Here is a 24,839-nt window from a genome sequence, read left to right as displayed (position 1 = left end):
CCTGCCACCTTCAGCCTCGTCTCTGGCACTCTCCTCGCAGTGAGTGCGGCATCGAGAACGTCTGGCTATTCACACTTCCATGCACGTGCACACGCTACTCTCTCTGCCAGAATGCCTTTCCCATCTTTCCTCACACTTCAAAGCCCCATCCGGGTATTAATTTTCTCCCAAGAAACCTCCTCAACCCACCCCTGGGTTTTATAAGTATGCCTCATAGATAAATAACTCCAAATAGATATGGAGTTGCATGCGTATTTACCATGTTATACTGGAGTTATTATTTCTCTACCCTGAGGGAAGGAACTAGGAAATATATATATATGCTGGCACATGATATACACTAAAAAAGCATTTGTAGACTCGACTACTTATAGTAAATATTGTGTTTTATGATAAATTAGAAGTTTTAAGTAACTTTACTGGAGAAGCAAATCCAAAACAGCCCCAGCAGAAATCCCCATGACTCCTTTTGGCCTGATGCATTAAGAGGTTTACAGATGCAGTCTTCTAGATAGTCTTTCAGAGTTTTTTAATTGAGACTTCCTGTTTTATCTTTTAAATAATTTACTTAAACTGTATTTAATACCTCTCAATAAAAGTTTAGAGGTAACTTTAAAGTACATAAAACACTATCATCATACATAGAAAACACTTTACTTAATTTCTCCAAACTTGAAGGACTCAAGAAATCCCTAAAAGCCTCGAGTCCAGCCATTCTGCTAATTCAACAATAACAAAAACCTGTAATCAAAAATGTTGAGATTCTTCTCTACATTCAAATTTTACCCAAATGTACTTATTTTCACCCCCAACTACACAGACATCTCTCTGCTAAGAACTTGGTGAGTACCGAATAAATACTCAGAGTTAATGTAATTTTCTCACAACTAACTTTAAGGAATCCAGATATTAACCCACCTATCCAGTCGTTCATTACCCTACCATGAAAATTTTTTCAATATAATGATTATACCCACATAATACTCTTGAAAGAATACTTTTTTCCCACACAATAGAAATACTTAAGCATGTTTGAAGAGGCTCTTAAATTTTAAAAATTTCAATTCCTGAGAAGTCTATATTAGCAGAAATATTAGAAGCCTGCTGGTAAAGTTATTAGGAACATAAAAAAATATAATATTAGTGAGTGATGTTAACAAAAATGTGGAGTAAGGTGCTCCAAAAGCAGCAAATAAACTGGTAAAATAGATTAGAATCAACTTTTTCAGAACTCTAGAAACTAATTAAAACCTTATAGCAAGCAATCAAAGTTTAATCAGAAAAAACACCTGAATCTCAATAGTTAAGGAAATCTCTTTCAAAACACTAGCTGACCACTAAATAAATTAACAAATCAGAGTTCTATGGCCACACATGACAAAAAACTACAGGCTTTACAAAATCCACTAAACAAACACCCACTACAAGAGTATGCAACAACAACAAACACTAGAGATGGTGGAGAATCTTATTTTTAGAATTTCCACATTGTAATATTCAAAATATTCATTTTTCAACGAGAATTATGAAGTATGCAAAGAAATAAAGTATGGCTCCTGCACAAGAAAAATAGAAATCAATAAGAACTATCCCCGAGGAAGCCTAAACATGGAATTTACCACAGATTAATTTTAAATCAATTATTTTAAATAGTCTTAAAACGTTGAAGAAACCCATGTACAAAGAACCAGAGGAAACCATGAGAATGTTTTTTTCCAAAAAGAAAAACTGTAAGTAAAGAGATATAAAGTATAAAAGGAAAGAAATAGAAATTTTAGAGTTGACCCTGGCCAGGTGACTCAGCAGTAGAGTGTCAGCCTGGCATGTGGAACTCCACGGTTCAATTCCCAGTCAGGGCACACAGGAGAGGCAACCGTCTGCCTCTCCCCCTTCCCTCGTGTCTCTCTCTCTCTCTCTCTCTCTCTCCCTCTCTCTCTCTCTCTTCCCCTCCTGTAGCTATGGCTTGATTGGTTTGAGCACATTGGTCCTGGGTGCTGAAAATGGCTCCATGGAGCCTCTGATTCAGGTACTAAAATAGCTATGTTGCAAGCAGCCCCAGAGGGAGGGTCAGAGCATCAGATCCAGATGGGGTTGCCAGGTGGATCCCAGTCAGGAATCATGCAGGAGTCTGTCTCTGTATCTCCCCTCCTCTCACAGGGAAGGAAGGAAGGAAGGAAGGAAGGAAGGATGGAAGGAAGGAAGGGAGGGAGGGAGGGAGGGAGGGAGGGAGGGAGGGAGGGAGGGAGGGAGGAAGGGGGGGAGGGGAGGGGAGGGGAGGGGAGGGGAGGGGAGGGGAGGGGAGGGGAGGGGAGGGGAGGGGAGGGGAGGGGAGGGGAGGAAGAGTTAATTAATTTTGGAGTTAATACATTCAAGTGCTGAAAGGGAAAAACAAAACTGTCAACAAAGAATTCTATAACCAACAAAAATATGCTTCAAAAATGAAGGAGAAATGAAGCCACTCCAAGATAAACAATAGCTCAGGGTACAAATTATTATTAGATCTACCTTATAAGAAATGATAAAGGAAATCCTTTAGCCTGAAATTAAAGATAGTAGACAGAAACTCAAATCCACAAGAAAAAACAAAAAACACTAAAATAAAGAACTAAGGGTAACTGCATAAGTAAATATAAAAGTCATTATTAATGTATTTTGTTGTGTAACTCCTCTTTTTCCCTTATATCTTTTAAAAGAAAATTACATAAAACATTAATTATAAACTATGTTGATGGGCATTCAATGTATAAAACTGTAATTTGTGATAATAACATAATTGCAGGATAGAACTATATAGGAGCAAAGTTTTTGTATACTATTGAAATTAAGTTGGTATTAATTCAAACTAGATTGTTGTGAATTAAGTTGCTCATTGTAATCCTCAAAACAACCACTAATAAAATAACTAAAAATATAAAGTAAAATAAAGAAGTATAACAAATGTTATACTAGTAACATACTATTTAACATACAAATAAAGGGAGGAAACTAATACATGAATTGTGAAACAATATAGATACAGTACATAGAGAAAAAAGGCAAAAGTCCTTCCTACCACTAATTACATTAAGTGCAAATTGATTAAACTCTCTAATTAAAAGCTGGAGATTGGCAGAATGGATTTAAAAACATGATTCAGATGAGATCGGGTGCATTCAGGGTGTTACGGCCATAGTAAAGGGTAGATAAATGGTTATGGAAAAAGACTTGACTTAGTATATTGTGGTGAACACACAATACAATATAAAGATGTATTATAAAATTGTACACCTGAAGCCTATATAATCTTATTAATCAGTGTTACTCCAATAAATCCAATAAAATAAATAAATAAATAAAAGCATGATTCAACTACATGCTCTCTACAAGAGACTTTATCTTAGACATACATAGATTGAAAGTAAAGCAATAGAAAAAGATATTCCATGCAAACAGTAACCAAAAAAGAGCTGGAGTGGCTATAATAATATCACAAAAAATAGACTTGAAGACAAAAATTTTTACAAGAGACAAGTAAAGATATATAATTATATAAGGGTCAATCTACCAAGAAGACATAACAATTTCTAGATATGCATGCACCTAAAAACAGAATCCCAAAATACATGAAGCATAAAACTGACAAAATTGAAGGGAGAAATAGTCAAACAGTCGGAGACTTCAAATCTCACTTCATTAGTAGATAAAACAGCTACACAAAAGATAATCAAAGAACTTAAAGACTTGAACAAAACTGCAAATCAAGCAGACATATATAGAATAGTCTACAAAGGACAGCAGAATACAGATTTTTCTTCATTGATTTGAAAGAGAGGGCAGGGGGAAGAAGGGAAGAGGGAGGAGAGAGAGAGAGAGAAGCATCAACTCATTATTCACTTAGTTGTTCCATTAGCTGTGTACTCATTAATTGCTTCTTGTAAGTGCCCTGACCACAACCTCTGGTGTGCCAGGTCAACACTTTATTCACTGAACCACTCTGCCAGAGCTACACATTTGTTTAAAATGCTCCGTATCATTCACAGAGATAGACCATATTCTGGACCACAAAAATAAACTTTAATAAATGTAAAAGAATCAAAATCAAACAAATTATATATTAAAACCACACAGAATCACATCAGAACTCAATAGTCAAATAATCTTTGGGAAATGCCCAAATATTTTGGAAATTAAACAATATAATTAATAGGTCAAAGAAGAAATCACAGAGAAATTAGAAAATACTTTGAGAGACAGAGAAAAACAAAAACACAATATAGCAAAACACATGGGACACAATGAAAATAGAGCTCATATAGAAATATATAGCTGTCAATGCCTACATTAAAAAAAATAAAGCTTTTCACAAATATGGCACCAAAAGTGAAGAAGGAAGTCCTGGCCCAAAGCCAATGCCAAAGCTTTGAAGGCAAAGAAAGCAAGCAATGCTGATAGGCATCCACAGGCACAGAAAAAGAGAAGACCCACATGTCACCCACCTCTGACAGACCAAGACAATGCGGCTCCCAAGGACAGCTCAAAAGTCCTTGGAAGAGCTCCCCCAGAAAAGCAATTTTGACCACTATGCTGTCATCAGGTTCTCTCTGACTACAGAGTTAACCATGAAGAACGTAGAAAACAATATATTTGTATTCTTTGAGGCTGTTAGGGCCAAAAAGCACCAGATCAAACAGGCTGTGAAGAAGCTCTATGACACTGACATGGCCAAGGTCAACAGCCTGGTTAAGCCTGATAGAAAGAAGAAGGCATATGCTCAACTATGACGCTTTGGATTCTGCCAACAAAATTGGGATTATCTAAAATTAAGTCTAGCTGGCTAATTCAAACTACATAAATTTTTCACTGTTTAAAAAAAAAAAAGATCTCAAACCAATAACCTAACTGTCCATCTTAGAAAAGTAAAAAAGAAAGTAAACTAAACCCAAAGCAAACAAAAAGGAAAGAAAAAGGAATGGCACAGAGACAAATGAAATAGAGAACAGAAAACCAATAGAGCAGATCAAGAAAACTAACTGTGGTTTCTTGAGAAGATCAACAAAATTGACAAGCCTCAACTAGATTTACCAAGAAAAAAAGATTAATAAATTACTAAAATCATGGCCCTGGCCAGGTAGATCTGTAGACAGTTGTCCTGGTGCACTGAGGTCACAGGTTCAATCCCTGGTCAAGGCACATGCAAGAAGCAAGCAATGAGTGCAAAACTAAATGGAACCAATAAGCAGAATAATGAGTTGATGCTTCTCTCTCTCTCTCTCTCTCTCTCTCTCTCTCTCTCTCTCTCTCTTCTCTCATTCTCTCTCCCTCTCCCTTCCTATCCCCCCCCCAAATCAATGCAAAAACTTTTAAGAAAAAAAAAAAATTACTGCCTGACCAGGCAGTGGTGCAGTGGATAGAGCATCAGACTGGGACACTGAGGACCCAGGTTCAAAACCCCAAGGTCGCCAGCTTGAGTGCAGGCTCATCTGCCCTGAGTGTGGGGTTGCTGGCTTGAGCATGGGATCATAGACATGACCCTATGGTGGCTGGCTTGAGCCCAAAGGTCGCTGGCTTAAAGCAAAGTTACTGGTTTGAGCAAGGGATCAACTCGCTCTGCTATAGCCTGCGGGTCGAGGCACAAATGAGAAAGCATTCAATGAATAACTAAGGTGCTGCAACAAAGACTAGATGCCTCTTATCTCTCTTCCATCCTATCTGTCTGTCCATCTCTCTCTCTCTCTCTTTGTCTCTATCGCAAAAAAAAAAAAAAATTACTAACGTCAGAACTAAGTGGTGACATATTACTGACCTTACTGAAAAACAATTTTAAGAAAGTGAACAAATGTATGTCAATAAATTAGCCTAGATTAAATAGAAAAATTCCTAGAAAGAAAAGGAAAGGAAATTACCAAAACTGACTCAAAAAGAAACATAAAATCTGAATAAATAGGTCAGCTGTGGTAGAGAGTTTAGATGTAACCACAACCATTTTCACTGTACCATGAAAGAACAAGGACCCTCCTCCTTCTGTATTAATCTTAGTTTCTCTAAGACAGCAAAGTGCTACCATCGGACAGTCCAAAATGGCCAGAAAAATAACCCTGTGAGCTTTGGCATGTCTTTCTACCAACGTTCTGCACCAAGGTGAGAGCTTCAGAGGAACTCTCTGGGCTACTTCTTTGTAACCCATTCATTCTTACTCAACATTGTAGAAATGAGAATTAGCCCAATAATCAATTAGCCTTTACTAAATATTTATCAATACTTCACGCTTTAAAAGTAATTGATAATTTAAAAACCACTATTTAAATAGAAATTTCCAAAGACAAAAAAGTGATCATTAAATTTAAAGGTAAGAAGCCATTAAGCAAAAGCAAATCTATAGTGGCTATAGTCCAAATCTGTAGACACCTTTCTTTCCACATGATACAAAAAACACAAGAGAAACTGTAACTGGAGAACCATATGACTACAATTGTCCTGTTGTAGTCAGTCTATATTATATTTAAAATATATCTTTTGCCATTCACATAAAGAAAAGATAACATTTTATTATATTTATATGTGCTGCAGAAGCAAGCACTATAACATGTATTTTGTATTGATGATGTTTTTCTCTGATGTCAATAGCCATTGCCTAGGACAGCTGCTGTCCAACATTTTCTTCCTCTAGCTGGGAAGATGAACAAACAATTAGATGTCAAAAGCAACATTAACTATACAAAAGTTATGCCATTTATATAACATAATTGATTTTTCCTATTCAAAGTACCAAAAAAATCTAATCAAAAATGTCTCTTTTCCTACAAATCTAAATTTCAGATTTCTAGCAGATATGGATTTGATGTGACTATAATTAAACTATACTGTCTAAACTTTTTAAGTGAAAGGAGGAGCTATCATAGTTTCAAACAAATATTATTTTAAAAAATAGCTCTCAGAATATTCGGTTTTTCCAAGTGCTTCAGTGATATGAAATAAGGCTAGTCATTTTCAATATATAAAAGAATACAGAGTCCCAGTGTTACCATTACATTAAAATGCATTAAATATTAGTTTGCTAATGTTTATTAAGTATTTTCTTAAAAGGGTTAGATTTTAGGGTATTTTAAGTGATTTATAAACTATATTACATAATAAATTTGACTGATAAAATTACTCCAAGTATGATTCACTTATAAATTCCATATAGCTTAAAAGTATTGGGTATTTAGGTTTTAAGCAAATTGTCGATTCGACAATAACAGACACACACAAATAATGTTTGACTATTTTTAATTTTTTTTTCCATTGATTTTGGGGGGAAAGGGAGAGGAGAGGGATAAAGAGAGAAAAAGAAAAGCATCAACTCACTGATGCTTCCACTTAGTTCCATCTAGCTGGGCATCCATTGGTTGCTTTCTGTGTGTCCTGTCTGGGTGTTGAACCTGCAACCTCAGTAAGCCAGGTCGACACTATCTATTGAAAAACTGGCCAGGGCCACATTTCTCTATTTTAAATAGTGAAATATTGAACACATCTTTGAATCTGAAGTGCTAACAAAATATACAGCCAGTTAATACATTAAATTTTTAGTAATATAATCTCTTTATCATATTGCTCATCACTATAAATGAAAAGTCAATTTACCATACAGAAGTAATCAAATTTGAGAATAATATAACATTATTAAGTACGTTAAATTTCCACTTTAAAAACACATTCTTATAAGAACATAAATTAGAGCTTAAAAAACATTACTGCCTAGTTAAGATATATGAGTACTGCCAAATACAATACATTATGTTTCTGTCTATATATACATATGTAGGATAGTAGGTTTAAGAGTGGTGAGAGGTTAGACAGTGTGGTCAAACATTTTATCATTATGAGACATGTAAGAATCTTAATGACCTCTGGCTCATTCAGCAAAGACCACAAATAATTCAAGTATAATTATACAGGTTTGGGGAAACCACTATTTTTATAGTTTTATCATGTACATGAAGAAAATTCTGAAAAGTTATGCAATATAGCATTATATAATACAAATTTTCAGTCATTTGAAAAGACCTTTTGTTCATTTATATTTAAGGAAAGAATAAAATGAATCCAAGTGCTTTGAACTTAATAAAATATTGACTAAGAGCATGGTATCATAATACAAGTTGAATAATATTTTTTAAAAATTATAGTACCTTATGAAGCATATTTTCTACTGCTCTCATATGATTAGCAACACATTCTTTGTCTCTAAAAAGAAAGAAATATTAGGTGTTAGTAAAACCCAAGCCTTATTACAAGTGTTACACATTTTAGTTTAAGTCACTATTATTGAAATATAATGGTTAGTTATTATTGTACTCCTTCAAAAAGTATAAAATCTAACTATATTCACTAGCGTATTTCCACGTGTAACTCTTATCTTCAATAATATTGCCTGTCATAGATTAGAGAGGGAAAAAATCTTAAGTATATCTTCAAAGTTAAAAAAAAAAGTTAAAAAGAAAAAAATCATGATTATTGATTTAAAATGTGTTAAAAAGACTAAACTTTTATTCTTTTGATTTCTAATAAAAATTTTAAAGGATTAGTCATGGGAATATATTATAAATGACCAAACTATGCAAAAAATTATCTCCTTCTGTACAGTCTTTTTGTCTTATAATAACTGCACAAAAACTGTCTATGACCATGTTTAGAGGTATGCAAAGTTACTGTTTTCTTCTATTAGCTTTGCACATTGAATTTAACCTTAAAAAAAGTTTGGATGAAAATGCTCAAGATAAAAGTTTAATGTTAAATTAAAAACTGAAAACTGTAAGTGTATTAGGTTTCCAAATTTCAGACAAGCCAAATTCCTGAATTAGCAGCAATGTTTTGATACAATATGAATCTGAGCGTTTTCTAATTTTGTTTTCCTTAATCTCAGAATTTTCAGAGCTATAATACATACTAGAAATCACCTTCTCATTTGACCTGAGGAAACTTAAGACTGAACAATGAAAACAAAAGGCTGATTTAGTCAGTTGTATTTTTTTAATGACAATTACACATACCTAATATTGGTGATGAAATGTTATGTGGCTTTAGGATTTTCAAATCAAGTATTGGTGGGTATTCAAACATGCCATATTTTGGTTTGTGTAAACGGATTTTTTTCATCATGTGTGAGCAACTTCCCAAGTCCAGAGGCAAAGCTTGTAGTAGCCTAAGATTGCAGATTCCCTGTCCTATGATTTAGTTTACAGACTACATTGATATTCATGATAAGCATTTAACAAGAAAGTTTGACTCAAAAAATTATTTAAATTAATACATAAATTTTTGTAAGTACAGGAAGCCAGAATTCCAAATTTAGAAAACACTGAGTTTATTAAAATTAGATGTTTCTTTAATCCATAAATAGATTTTCTTTAAGCCATGTTGTTGTACAAAGGTCTGTTTTAAAGTACTTCATGTAATTCAATGTGGGGAACAAATAAAAATGCCCAAGAGAACTGTTCAATTTGAACTTCACAGTGTATGTCAACTTGATTACCTGGTAAAAAAATAAACACTCTCATCACATTTACGCAATTGCCCACTATGACACTATATATTTTTTCTAATTAACGTACCTGTATTAGAATACATAGCTACAAAATTAAATGACTTTTCTATGATCGGTATGTTGTTATTGTACTTAAAAAGATGTTATGATACATGTGTTGACTGTATACTAACATTTTTATGGAAATATTACTTGCATTATCAACATACTATAATATATGCAGAGCATAATTTGGAGGGAAGTGGGGCAGAAGGTGATATGGAATATGTGATAGAAGAATCTATGCAAAACTTTTAAATAAAGAGACTTACATTTCGTATTAATGAAAAATAGTTTCTTACATGTAGCAGTACAACAGAGCTCAAAATATAACTAATTAGAGGTTATATGGACACTTACACTTTTCTGAAGTTTCTCAATAAAATATACATTTAGAATGTTAAGAGTTCTCTTTTTTGAGGATATATCAGAGAATTTCAAAGAGAGACAGCTGTACTTTTGTTTTCTAACACTGTATTATCCAGGGCTAAAACCCGGAGCATGAAAGTAAGAATTGATCTTTTGTCTGTTTTAAGTGATCTCCCCAAGGTCCAAATGCTCACTTGGCTGCCATGCGGAGGGCACTCTCTGCATCGTGGATGTTCTCCTCCAGTCGACGCTTGTCCTGCTCCAGCTGGGTAAGATGTCTATTGAGCTGACGCAGAGATTGATCTTTCCTTCTCAGCTCCATCTTTGCCTCGGAGAGACTCTGCAAGCAGACAGAAAACAGAGTTACTTGTCAGCCCTGATAATTAACTTCAATTTATGCCATAGGCTATTAAACAAAGAAGAATACAGACTGACTGAGAAGTAGACTTGGGTCATTGCACATCAAGGTTTAACAAATTTTCTGCAAAAATTTTACATACTAACTAATTAGAAATGATAGAACCGATAAGATTTTGAAAAATATTTAGCTACAAAACACAACTCTATTTTATTTTTTAAAATACTGCAAGACAAATATATTCTTACTAAAAATATCTGCTTATAAAAACCTCCAGTTGCATTTTCTTTTAATGATGAAAAAAAATTTTAGGGTGGGGAGGAAGCACATGAAATTAGGGTCTATTTAAAACCAGAACTATCTTATGTCCAAAGTGCATATATGATTGAGAGGAAGGTGGATTATGATACCTATAAGAGAATAGGGGCCCAAGATTTAAAATACCACTTCTGTCTTTACAAATATATCTATGACAGCTGCTATAGACATATCAGTGGACTCCAAAATAAAATTCACTTATTTCCTATAAATAACTTTCATGTTTAGGACAGCAACACAGTGTGATCAACATGTTTCAACAGAAGAAGGTATAAATAATACTTGCGTTTGAAATTATTTATATTCTATAAATATTTTCTTGGTCACAGAAGTATAAAATCTGTTGATTGATATTTGCTATTTGCTTTATCTGAAATATTCTCTTAGCATAAAATGTTCAGGATGCAAATATACGACTTTATCTTGCTTTTAGGGCTAAAAGTTTTAGAATCAAAAACTCACAATTTAAAGGAGAATTTTCTAGACCTCATTTAAAATTCTAGGATGTAAAAGAGTATAGGGATCAGAGTATCATTTAGCACTAAAAATCTGCTCATTCCTTTGCCTATTAAATTTCTAAAATATGAGTTTATCAGTTTTTCATTTAAATTTGTTAGTGAACTGAATAAATGATTGAATATACACAATATTTTTTCTTCCTGCTCAGAATTTAGCCACACATTAAATGTCCACAACTATGCACCAAATATCCAGTAAAGAAAACCAAAAATGCAACGATCTCATATTTTAAACTATTCTAACAGCATTTCTTTAATGCAATCACAATACAAGGTATAAAAACCCAAGCTGCCTGCACGGAGCTAAACAAATCCACTCTCAATGTTAGTAAAAGAAAGCAATCATCACTTAAATCGGGTATTTTTAAATTTTTAATTCTTAAATTCAGTATTTCACACTTCAAATAGTCAAGTTGTTAACAAACAAATGTAAGTCAAAAAAATCTTTAAAGAAAAATGTGATTACTTATTAGATATTATATTTTATTTTGTATCTTTATTTAATAGATCTTTAAGAACATACCACTATAGGAATTGTCAGATTCAAGCCAACTTCAAAAAGATTACAAGAAATAGATTTTAAAGCCAGTATTTCTGACATGTTTCAGGTAATAAAAAAAGATGCTATTTTTCAGGTATAAAGATAAAACTAATGATCCACCACCAGTTAGTTGCACATGAAGCTTGAATTCTTTTTCCAACAGAAATAATAAATTTATGCCAATCCATTCAAATTCTCTTGCTCAGTAATTCTTATGACTAGAGGTGTATATTTGTGAGGGGTATTCAAGATATTGTCTCTAGCTTTGTACAGATGGAAGTTCGCTGTTCCAATTTGAATGAATCCATGACCTAAGAATCATTATAAAATCACACTTGACTTTTCAACAATTCTATGACACCCTTTTAATAAGATAAAATTCATAGAATTAAAGTTTCTATTATATATGTCTAAATCTCCTTTCATTTTCATCTCTCAGGGGCAATTGTAGGGAGTCACCAATCTCTCCTAAATCCTGCACTATTTCAAAGGTATAGCTAAAGAGCCTATTCTAAAACTGAAACTACAGAAAATGAACAAAAAGTAGTATGAGTAAAGTGATATAGATCATACTTCCTTAGTGTAAAAATGAAAATACAAAAGTTTTTTTAAGTTATTATATTTATGTAACTTACACAAAGGAATTTTCCTTTTAAAGAGCTCAGGGACATCGCAATGGAAGCTACACACATCAATGGGCCCATGGAGATGTACGTAAAACTCCAAGACATACAAAGTGCTTCAATACGTCTTTTCTCTAACATTCACCTTTTCGTTTTTATGACAAAGTAGTTATCTTTTAAAATCCTAACACTAAGCATTCAAGAAAAAACTATATTTAAATATGTGTATATATAATATGTATCATATATATATACCTATATCATATATATTATCTTTTATATATATATATATATACATAATTTTAGGTTTAGTTTTTCTTTTCTCCTGTTCAGATTTATCTAATTAAAACCCATGATAAACTTCATGGACTCTAATATTTCCAAATGAATGACGGAAACCAAGGGTGTGCCTCTAGGCAGCAAGGCAACAATGATAAGCAGCAGGTTAGCCACTAATTTCTCAACCAGGGTAGATTGTGAAAGTGTGATGTTCTGATATCCAAGAAACTGTTCAGGAGAGAATAGGATAAATCAAGTTTAATAACTCGGCTCCTAATTGTTCCCCCAATGCTCAACTCTAATTACTTGGAGAACTCTCCTGACTGTCACCTGATATTAAGTTGTTGGAGGCTGAGCCTGGAACAGCGAGATAATCAATAAACATTTAGTGGGGAGAAGAATGAAGATCCTGTTAAGCAGTGGGAACCTGCAGCACCCAAAGCCCTTCTGCTCATGAGAAAACCTATGGGACAGCCATAGTGATTGCAAAGCAATAATCCAAAGCACTGTTTTCAGGCCTTGAGGCCTTTAGGCAACAGTACATTTGAGGAAAAAAGGTTAACACGGTCACCCTAATTACAGCCCACTTTCACATACTTCATATAGAAGCGAAGACAAGCCAATTAGGTAGAAAGGAAGATAAGGGAAGTTTTATTTGTATACTAATTAAACCCCTGATGAAATTAAAGGAAAAACATACAGCTCTGTAATTGTGTCTGAGAAAGGTCACTTCAGGTTCAGTTATCAGAACAGCACAGCCTTGAGATATTTCACTTAATCCACAATACAGCCCTCATTTTATACTCAGGTCTTAATATTTACCCAAAAAAATTCAAAGCCTGATATTGCATTTATCTTTAAGCTGCGTTTTGAACAATTTTTAGCTGTTAGAAAGTTAATGCAAATATGATAACAAGAGTTTTTTGAAAAGACAGAGAAATAGTTTAGCTACAGAAAAACCAATGCCACAAGATTATTTATAAAGATTCCGAGTTTTCATTTTATATCCAAAATGTTTTAAAGCAAATTTTTATAACAAAATCCTAAACTATTTCAAAAACTATTCTGCAAGATATTTATTGTATTTCTTTTCAGATAATCATGTTATTGCTCACCTTCATCTATACCTCTCATAGTCCAGGAAGAAAAAGCCAAAGCTTTCATTAAATTCATTTTATAAGATGTTTTTACATCTGGTTGTTTTCCTAAGATGGTCATGAAAAGCCATTTACTACTAATGAAAGCTGGCAGGAAACGTAGGGTACCAAGGAAGTATAGTCATGCGCTGCCTAACGACAGGAATACCTTCTGGGAAATGTGTCATAGGAGACATTGTTGTTACTGAACATTATAGAGTACACTTACACAAACCTAGATGGTAAAGCCTACTACACACACAGGCTATATGGCATAGCCGACTGCTCCTAGGCTACAAGCCTATACAGAATGTCACTGTACTACAATTATAACACAATAGTAAGTATGTGTGTATCTAAATACATCTAAGCATAGAAAAAGTACAGTAAAAAATGCTGTTATAAAATATACACCTGTACAGGGCACTTACCATGAATGGAATCTGCAGGATAGGAAGTTGCTCTGGGTCCGTCAGTGAATGAGGGATAGCAGCCTAGGACATTGCTGTACATTACTGTAGACCTTATATACACTGTACATTTAGGCTATGTTAAATTCATAAAACCACACGAAATTAAACCAACACAAGGGAAAATAATGCAATTAAGAGACACAGTAAACACTAGATATGTGGATGCGGACAGGGTAACACAGCATAATGTTTAACAGCAAACTTTTTTATAAGTAGAGATAGTATACTCTAAAATAACAATAAAAAGTACAGTATGTATAGTAATAAATACCAGTAACAGTCATTTATTATCACTATCAAGTACTGTGTATTGTATGTGCTAAACGTTTACACGACTGGCAGCACAGGTTTGTTTACACTGGCATCACTACAAATATGAGTCAAGTGCTGCTACATCATGATGGCTACGACATTGCTAAGCGACAGAAATTCTCCAGCTCTATTATGATCTCATGGGACCACCATCGTACATGCAAGTCCACTGTTGACTGAAATGTTATGTGGCTCATGACTGTACTTAAATATAGGGAAAGCTTAGAGAGAGAATGCGTGGTAAATGTGAATGTTTGAAGACCCACACATTTTTAAGTGTCTTTTTTTTTCTTATCTTTGCATTGCATTGCTACTGAACAAAAACACAAATTATTTTTTAAGTCACATATTTCATATTTCTAAAGCTTCAAATGTGTATTAAAGCTAATTTTTTAAATAAATTATAAATAAAACCTGAATTTTCTTAGTTTGCACCTATGAAAACATTTGTGCAGTGGAAAATTTTTTAAATAATAGCTTTATTGAGATACAATTCACATACCACATAACTAACCCATTTTAACTGTACAATTCAGTAGGTTTTAATGTGCAACCACCACAAGTGCAGATCTTTTTTCAAGGGTTTTTTAAAAAAGCAAAATTAATCAAAACAACATGACTACCTAAATAAAGTATGTCTCATTTCAGCAAACCCTAATTTTAAGCTATTCAATATGTAAATATCCACAGTTCATAATTATGTTTTGTAATAGTTTCAGAAATATAAACTTATAAATTCACTGAATCAGAATATTTAATTAATACATATAGTATAGTACAAAAGTTAAAGTCATCTGAAAACTGTGCACAATTTTCCAATTAATATTTCTGGATGTTAAGGGAATCGTCCAACACAGTTTTGTCTCATAAGGGTACAGTATAGCAGTGCTTTAGACCATTAGGCCAGCTAGGAAGACCGAGCCCCAGGGGATATTGCTTGTATAGATTTTTCTCTTGTCTAATGGGAAATATCTATGGATCCACATTCCTACAGACTAAAAGCTAATGGCTTATTCAATTTGGTATAAAAGTTAGTCATACAAAATGAAAGGCAAGACAACACATGTGTTATAAAGAACTAAGCTACATTTCCTAGGGGAAAAAACATCTATAACATTTTTTTTTAATTTACTGCTCTGTGACTATAAGTTTTGAATGAACATTTCTAGATTGTGATAAACTGGGTAAAACATCTCAGGACACTAAAACTAATGTTTGAAAAGGAAATATCACTGTTTTCAGACTTACTATTATAATGTGACAACTAGAAATTATACTAATTAAGAATTGAGTAGCTGCTATGTGAATCAAAGTATGCAGGTTATCACAGAAAATATAAAGTTAAAATGATAATTAGTATACAAGTCAGGGATGAAACTAATGTATAACACAGCTTACAGCAAAGCTTCAGCTTCCAGCAAAGCTTTAAAATGTGTGCAATAAGCAACTAGAGAATTTATAATAAATATACAATATTAAAAGATGCTGCCTGACCAGGTGGTGGCACAGTGGAGAGAGAGTCAGACTGGGACACAAAGGACCCAGGTTTAAAGCACCATCGTCGCTGGCTTGAGCACGGCCTCATCTGGATTGAACATGGGATCATAGGCATGACCCCATGGTCACTGGCTTCAGCCCAAAGGTAGCTGGCTTGAAGCTCAAGGTCACTGGCTTGAGAAAGGGATCACTGGCTTGGCTGTAGCCCCCCCAATCAAGGCACAGATGAGAAAGCAACCAATGAACAACTAAGTTGCCGCAACAAAGAACTGATGCTTCTCATCTCTCTCCTTTCTGTCTATCCCTATCTGTCCTCCTCTCTCTGTCTCTCTCACTAAAAAGAAAAGATGCTAAAACTAATACAGGAATAGATTTCAGTCTTGGAATTCTATATTTTGTATGGATCATTTGAATTAAAATTCTGCAATTTTAAGTTATTTTCCTTAGGGACACTATCTTTTGTTATTTTCTAATAATAATCCTATGCAGAAGGTTGGTGACATTTATAAACTGAAGTTAAAGATCAAATAACATACCCACTTTTGGGATCAAATAAATAAATGACAATCCTAATTAGAACTCATATTCTAACTGGTAAGACAACAGATAAATTGTGAAATGCTGAATAAATTTACTATACATACATAATACAATACTAACACTTCTTCATTTAGTGTCATAATATATTCTTTAAATCCCCACCCATATGTGGACACTTACATTTTCATATTATTTCTACATCATCGTTTATACATATGCATAAACATATAATTTTTTAAAATAACTATTTCTTTAACACTTGAAAAAGATAAAATAAAATTAACAAAAATAAGGGTAAAATAAGTCACCTTTATAAGTAGCCCTTATGGTAGGTGATTATCAAAAAAATAAGAATAAAGCAAATAAACAAAGAAAATTTACCTTTAAAATTTCAGAGTATGCTATAAGTTTATTATTATGATTATGATTATTGGTATCATAGTCTCACGTATTACTTTGAAAATATCCTCCTTAATTCCATCAATACAAAAGGAAAAAGTTAATCCTCCCAAGTAAACTAACTAAAGTGATCAATAGTAAATTAAAATAGAAAGAAAAGAAACCTCATAAAAGTACTCAAAATCTACTGAATGTTTTTTTTCTAAGGCTCAATATATACTACAAGACTCGGGCAGACTAAAAGTGTTAGATAATAATGAGGAAAAGCAAGAGATAAATAGTTAAAACACATTTTAAAAGACAAAAAAGGAGGATCATAAAGAGAATCATCAGTAACTTCTCAACTAGAAAATATAACCAGAAAAGTACAGAAAGACAAGTGGTAGCTAGATTTGCTGTGACACCTGGCATGTAAGCAAGCAGTAATGTGGCAGTAATGTTTTCTCAGAGCAGGAAACAAACTGCATTTGACTGTCTTACAGACCTTCTGAAACAGAAACTAGCTGCAGGTGACAACCATCATGATGCTGCTTTAATCAAATCAGCTCTTAACTGACCTCTAAGTTCTCTCAGTGAATCCCTAAGAAATACAAGGGATGGACCACACAGAGATTCTTCTGATGGACCTTAAGCAATTACCAGCTACTCAGCATGTTCCAAAAACTTCACACAGTTGACAATCGTAGCTACATGGAAGTTGAAAAAGTTACTGAATTCCCTGGCAATAATTTAAAAGAGTCAAGCTATGATTTAGGTTGTGGAAATATATTTAGAATTAAAAGCTGTTTTAAAATCATTTGAGAACTACCTAAGACAACTATCTAAGAAGAATTTGAAAAAAATATGAATATTTATAAAGTGCTTCATATAGCTGGGTTCTTGATATTTAATTAAAAAATAAATTATGGTTGGCCCTGGCCAGGCACCTCAGTTGGTTAGAGCCAATGTTGCAGGTTCATTTCCTAGTCAGGGCACAGACAAGAATCAACCAATGAATGCATAGATAAGTGAAACACCAAATCAATATGACTCTCTCTGTCTCTCTTCCCCTCCTTCTCTCTCTCTCTCTAAAATCAATTAATCAAAAAAATTATTGTTGGAAAAATTTTTCAATTTCAAGAATTTTTTTGTGATATAACTGAACAATAGAGTAGGTAACCCTATACAATAATTAAATACCCTCACATTAATAATTACACTGTACTACAGAATTTAAATTACTACCTTGAATATGCTATATATTAAATAATATTAATATCAGCTGAATAACAACTATTAAAGAGAATCTGGGCCCTGGCCGGTTGGCTCAGTGGTGGAGCGTCGGCCTGGCGTGCAGGAGTCCCAGGTTCACTTTCTGGCCAGGGCACACAGGAGAAGCGCCCATCTGCTTCTCCACCCCCCCCCCCTTCCTTTCTGTCTCTCTTTTCCCCTCCCGCAGCTGAGGCTCCATTGGAGCAGAGTTTGCCCGGGCGCTGGGGATGGCTCTGTAGCCTCTGCCTCAGGCGTTGGAGTGGCTCTGATTGCGGCAGAGCGAGGCCCCAGATGGGCAGAGCATCACCCCCTGGTGGGCGTGTCGAGTGGATCCCGGTGGGGCGCATGCAGGAGTCTGTCTGACTGCCTCCCTGTTTCCAACTTCGGAAAAATACCAAAAAAAAAAAAAGAGAGAGAGAGAATCTGTAGGTAAAATTTAAATTAGAAAAACTTAGGTTCTTTTAGACTTAAATGTAAATAAAACTAAGGCTGATTAGCTCATCAGTAGAGCATTGGCCTGGCATGTAGAAGTTCCAGGTTCAATTCCCAGTCAGAGCACAGAGGAGAAGCGCCCATCTGCTTCTTCCCCTTTCCCCTTCTCCTTTCTATCTCTCTCTTCCCCTCCTGCAGCCAAGGCTCCATTGGAGCAAAGTTGGCCTGGGCGCTGAGGATGGCTCCAGGGCCTCCGCCTCTGGCACTAGAATGGCTCTGGCCACAACGGAGCAACACCCCAGAGGGGCCGAGCATCACCCACTGGTGGGCATGCCAGGTGGATCCCGGTCAGGCACTGCCTCCCCACTTCTAACTTCAGAATAATACAAAAACAATGTCTGAGTTTTTTCTTAAAAGTTTATTCTTTGGATTAATTTTACTATATTATTTTACCACTGATTTCTATCTGAATAGCAAACATTTACTAACTTTCACTATCTGGAGCATTCCTTCTTTATATGAAGGCAATAGGCCTGTTCTTCAACAATGCCTGTCATATTACAAGTGTTCAATAAATGTTTGCTATTATAACTTATTTCCCCCAAATCCTGGGGGAAACAGTTTGAGTGATAACTGTACCATATCACTATCATTCTGTAGTTACAGTAACTCATCTGGTTCTTCAAAATCCATGAGGTAACAGTGAGATAAAATGCATCCTCATTCCTGTTTTACCTGCAAGGAAACTAAAAAGCATAGAAGTAATGTTCCCAATGTCATGTAACTACTGAATGGATTTATGCCAAAAATATGAGCACAAGTCTTCCAAATCTAAACTCTCATTCTTTATCCTGTACCACAATGATACTAGCAACCATCTCCTCCAAATTGTCCATAAAATCCACTAACTGGGAAATCCTCATTGAAATGAAAAAACAGAATTTTACCTTTTTATTACATTCTTGGTAAAATCAGTAATATTTTTCATGCTCTCTACCTACTTGTATACTCCAATAAGAACTTCAGTGTAATATAATAATGGACTTTCAAGATCAAAAATCAAAGCATGCATAATTCAAGATGCCCTGTGTGAATGATCACTCATCATTTATTAAATGTACTAATGAAATTTAAAAAATACTTTCCAAGTAAGAATGAATTATACACCAAGCCATTGCAGTATAGAATTTTATATAATTCAAGACCATATTGGGCTGCTGCTTTTTTTTAACTTTTCAAAAAGCAATGGAGTTCTCTGTGTCTCTTTCCCTTATAAGTTAGGAACAATAGCAATGAACTTTCCTGTAGATCTTGAATTTCTGCTGCATAGTATAAGCTCAACTTTTTAAATATTTATTACAAGATTTCCACACTATCATAACAGTATATCAAGCTCTATAATACCAGCACTTATAGCTAAATGCCCATCAAGGAAATCTTAGCTACTATGTGAAAAGCCATCAATGTGCCTAAGTTAACGCAAGTATGCCACCCTTAAAAAACTGACACCATACAGACCATATTATATTGTTACAGTAACAGAATTAGTAATTAGTACTAAAATTTATTGACCAATGATATGAAAGTAGAGGTGTATTTGTCCTAAAAGAATTCCATTATACTTATTCTGAAAGGAATAAGATAGAAGAGATGGGGGGAGGGAACTGAAAGAGAGATCATTATTCAAATGCAGTAGTTCTGGTGCCAGCCCAGCCCTTGCAGAGTAAGCATTGCCTGCAGCAAGCCTGTAAGAGGTGACCGGAACAAAGCAAACAGCAACAACATAACCTGCTGTCTCGTCTGGTTGCCCTCACTTCCCATATTTCTCTGAGACTGTAAATACTCTAACAAGGAGGTAAAAGTGAGATAGACTTCCATATAAAAATATCTTTTCATTCATCTTGGCCACTGAAATAAACAAAACTCTTCACTGGTGCCCAACCAAAGAAATGGCTACCTATTCCAACATGAAGAAAATTTGGCTGTTTTGAGTATGTTTTGAATATGTCCTCTCTAATTTATCCCCTGCCCAAGGGACTTTTTAAAGGTCTAAATACAAATATAAACAGCTTAATGAACTGCCTACATAGACTAAAAGGTGTAAAAAAGAAAAATGTAATGGCTTAGTCATTTTTCCACTAAGTTCAAATATCCCCTCTTAGATTTCCTAAGGGATCCCTAAAGATACTTTTGACTATACAAGATTTTGGCCTTATACAATGATCCTAAAACCTCACAATCTAGGATGTGAGTTTACTGTATTTGTTCATCCAACATACAATTATGACATGCCTAACCATGCCAAAGTTATAAGTAATAATAACTAGCAATTTATAAATACTTACCTTAGGTCAAACATTAATACAATTAGTCCTCATAACAACTCTATGAGGTAAGTAATACCATTATTCCCATTTTACAGATGAGGAAACAGACACACCAAGTTCAGGTAACTTGTCCAAAATTACATACGGTCAGTTCAAAACCAGACAGTCTGACATGTAAATAAACAAATACAAAGAATATATTCCTCTCTGTAATGACTTCCAATCTGGAAAGATGAAAAGAGGTTTCAAAAGCAGCTGGTATTAAAGCTATGTGGCCAGTGTTGTGAAGAGCATTCCCAGCAGAATAAAATGCACAGGCAAAGAAGTACGGGTTGGGTAAGGATGAAGGGTAGGTGCTACTGAGAATGTAAAAGAAAACACTAGAAAGGTACATATAGGCCAGATATGGTCAGAAAACTAGACTTTGAATCTTGCAAATGATGTTTATACAGCACTTTACAGAGAGTTGCATCAAGATTATCTTGTGAAAAACACTTGAATTCGTGTATTCCCAACACCCATCCTTCTTTCAACCAGAATCTGCTTTAATGTTTTCTGTGAGCTTTGGTATAAGATTTTGTTCAAAGAATGGCTCTGTGGCTGAGTACCTGCCAACTATTGTCATAGAAATCCATGGGAAGCTGCCAAAAGATTCCCAGCAGCAGAGCAGCATCCTCTCATGTATATTTTGGGATCATATGTACAAACTATAGCTGCAAACTTATAATAAACACAAGAGATCACTCTAGCCATGTTGCAACAGCTCGTTTACATCTTTAGTTGGACTCTAAAGTTTAATAAAAGTTCACCTCTGAGTATTAAGATTCAGTCATATACTAGATGAAACAACAAAAAAATTTTTTTAACTGGCTTGGCCCTGGCCAGGTGGCTCAGTTAGAGCATTCTCCCAATATGCCAAGGTTCCAAGTTCAATCCCCAGTGAGGGCACACACAAGACTCAACCAATGAGTGTATAATAAGTAAAACAACAAATTGATGTTTTGCTCTCTCTCTTTCAAATCAATCAATAATTTTTTTAAAAAAACAATAGGCCAGCTCGGCGTGTGGAAGTCCTGGGTTCAATTCCCAGTCAGGGCACACAGGAGAGGCACCCATCTGCTTCTTCACCCCTCCTCCTCTCACTTCTCTCTTTTTCTCTCTCCCTCTCTCTTCTCTTCCCCTCCTGCAGCCATAGCTTGATTAGAGCAAGTTGGCCCCAGGCACTGAGGATGGCGCCATGGCCTCCGCCTCAAGAGCTAAAAAATGGCTCCAGTTGCAATGGAGCAAGGGCCCCAGATGGGCAGAACATCATCCTCTAGTGGGCTTGCTAGGTAGATCCCAGTCAGGTCATATGTGGGAGTCTGTCTCTGCCTCTCTTCCTCTCACTAAAAAAAAAAAAAAATTAAAAATAGAAAATAAAAAAACAATAGGATGGTAACAGAGTTTTCCTTAGCATGCTAAAGAGTACTAAATCAAATTCACCTCTATATTGCTCAGAGTTTATATTAAATATTTACTTCATATAAATGCAGCATCTTAGTCATGTATTTCCTATTTCTACTACTACATAAATTCCTAGAAGTTATTTGAATCATTTGATAGCCATAAACTAGCATCACACCATAAATATATGATGAAAAGAATATATTATTTCAGGAGAACCAAAAAGTTTATTACAATTGTAGTTAGTGATCGTTTTCAAAGAATCACATTATTTGGTCTATAGCTTAAAATTTTACTTTACATTTTACCAATAACAAATTGGTTATTATGTTGGATTATTTTGAAGAAAAATGGTGAGAAAAACGTTACCTCTAGCAGTAACCATTAAGTGAAGTTTCTAAATAACTAAAAGGGCTGGTTATCAGCTTTCCCATTATGTGATAACTGAACTATGAAAGTTATTTTTTAACATATCTAACTGAATATATAGCTTTTAATCCCGCTCCACTCCTATTACTATATATATAAAAAAAGAATGAAGCTGAGTAATACAGAAAGTGTTAAAATAATCTAAAATAACTACAGTTTCAGCAGCAGCAGTTATCAAGTATTAGAAAAGAGAAGAAAGATGAACCCAAGGCTCCATGTAATTTCTTTTTTTTTTTGACATAGAGAAAAGAGTCAGAGAGAGGAACAGATAGGGACAGACAGACAGGAAGGGAGAGAGATGAGAAGCATCAATTCTTCGCTGCAGCTCCCTTAGTTGTTCATTGATTGCGTTCTCATCTGTACCCTGACCAGGGGGCTATAACAGCAGAGCAAGTGACCCCTTGCTCAAGCCAGCAACCTTGGGCTCAAGCTAGCGACCACGAGGTTATGTCTATGATCCCACACTCAGGCTGGTGAGCCCGTGCTCAAGATGGACAAGCCCGCGCTTAAGTCGGCAACCTTGGGGTTTCGAACCTGGGTCCTCTGCGTCCTGTCTGACGCTCTATCCACTGCACCACTACCTAGTCAGACTCCATGTAATTTCTTAAGAAAGTGTGTTTAGGAAAACTTTTTTAAGTATTTATTTGACTGGTAAGAATTGAAAAATATGTATGTATGTATGTATGCATGCATGTATGCATATATATATGTACTATGTATACACACATACATATTCTAAGGAAGTAACAATATAGCAAAACACATTACTTTATAGATTTGCTTCAAATAAAATTTTCCTTTATACGGACGTGTGTGTGTGTGTGTGTGTGTGTGTAGCACACATGTATATTATATACATACTCAATAAACAGTACTATTTTGATTATAAAGAGCTTCCCATAAAGTTAGTATGATTTACATTTCTGATAACTCTGTAACCAACCCATTCACCTGAAGAAAAACATACAGCTGTTCTATCCTTCTAAGTAAGCGAGATCACCATCTAGTGGTGACTCCTTGAAATGTCAGGCATGTAGTTTCTGGAACCTAGAAAATGCTTTATGGAATGTGGCTAACAGTCTACATATTCTAAAACATTCAAGTTTATTTTTAAGAAATCAGCATAACAAACTGAATAATCTTTCTCTTTTTATGCTAAGAGAAATGCTAGAGCAAGAAAGAAAAGTGCCAATGAGACATGGCTCCATTTTCAACCCTCCTAACAAATGGGATAAAGCTACAGAGTTAAAATGTAAAATTATAACAAATTCAGTCAATATGGCTGAGAAAGAGTCTCTTTTCTGTACCTTTTCTGTACTTTATAAATTTTAAACAAAAGTTAATTATAGTGGGTTGTGTTTATTCCACCTCCCTGACGAGAAAGTTACACTTCCCAGTCCCAGTGATGTCTATCTATAACTGAGAGTGCCTCTTCTGGAAAGATAACATGCTCCCTATCCTATCAAATTTGAGAGTACCCAGATTATTTTCTTTGGCCAATTAAATGTGGGCAAAAGTTAAAATAATGTCACTTCCTAGAAGACATGAGACTAGTAATGTTCTATATAGAGACCTTTTACCATAAGACCAACAGTGTCTAAGATATGAGCTGTCTGTCAGCCCTATTCATAGGGAGGAACCAGGAGGCAGAAGCACAGCTGACTCATGGTGGAGATGTATGACGTGTGAGAAGTCACTTATAAAGCCACTGAAATTTTTTAAGTCATTTGTTACTGCAACATTACAGATATTATCCTGGCTAATACAATCCTGTTTCCTACATCTTGGAATATACTCTAGAATTTATACAGCCATGAAATCATCAATGAATACTTTACTAAATCAGTTTCTAGTCTGATTTAATATTACATCACTAGTGAAAAAAGTAATTTTTAATTAAATATTAGAACTATAGCAAGTCATTTGATTTTAGTTGGTATAAAGATTTGGTAAAAGTATATCACTATCTTACATAAAAACACTGAATTTGAACACTACAATTAAATTTATCTGTATAGTTATAATAAAAAATTTTCTTCCAACTAGTGTG

General features: G+C 34.6%; 1 protein-coding gene across 4 annotated transcripts in view; it reads right to left on the bottom strand.

Moving 5' to 3' along the window:
* CCDC171 (coiled-coil domain containing 171) overlaps window positions 1-24,839 on the bottom strand; it is a 388,145-nt gene that overhangs the window by 116,627 nt on the left and 246,679 nt on the right. For all 4 annotated transcript variants that reach the window (XM_066257293.1, XM_066257297.1, XM_066257296.1 and 1 more), the window contains 2 exons: window positions 10,108-10,253; window positions 8,151-8,205 (listed from right to left, as the gene is read on the bottom strand). In XM_066257293.1, coding sequence (XP_066113390.1) covers window positions 8,151-8,205; window positions 10,108-10,253 — 201 coding nt within the window. The remainder of the gene's footprint in view (window positions 1-8,150; window positions 8,206-10,107; window positions 10,254-24,839) is intronic.

Source organism: Saccopteryx bilineata, chromosome 2 (genome assembly GCF_036850765.1).
Source record: "Saccopteryx bilineata isolate mSacBil1 chromosome 2, mSacBil1_pri_phased_curated, whole genome shotgun sequence".
Classification (NCBI taxonomy): Eukaryota; Metazoa; Chordata; class Mammalia; order Chiroptera; family Emballonuridae; genus Saccopteryx; species Saccopteryx bilineata.
Note: the sequence above shows the minus strand (reverse complement) of the source record. Positions and strands in the feature narration are given on the sequence as shown.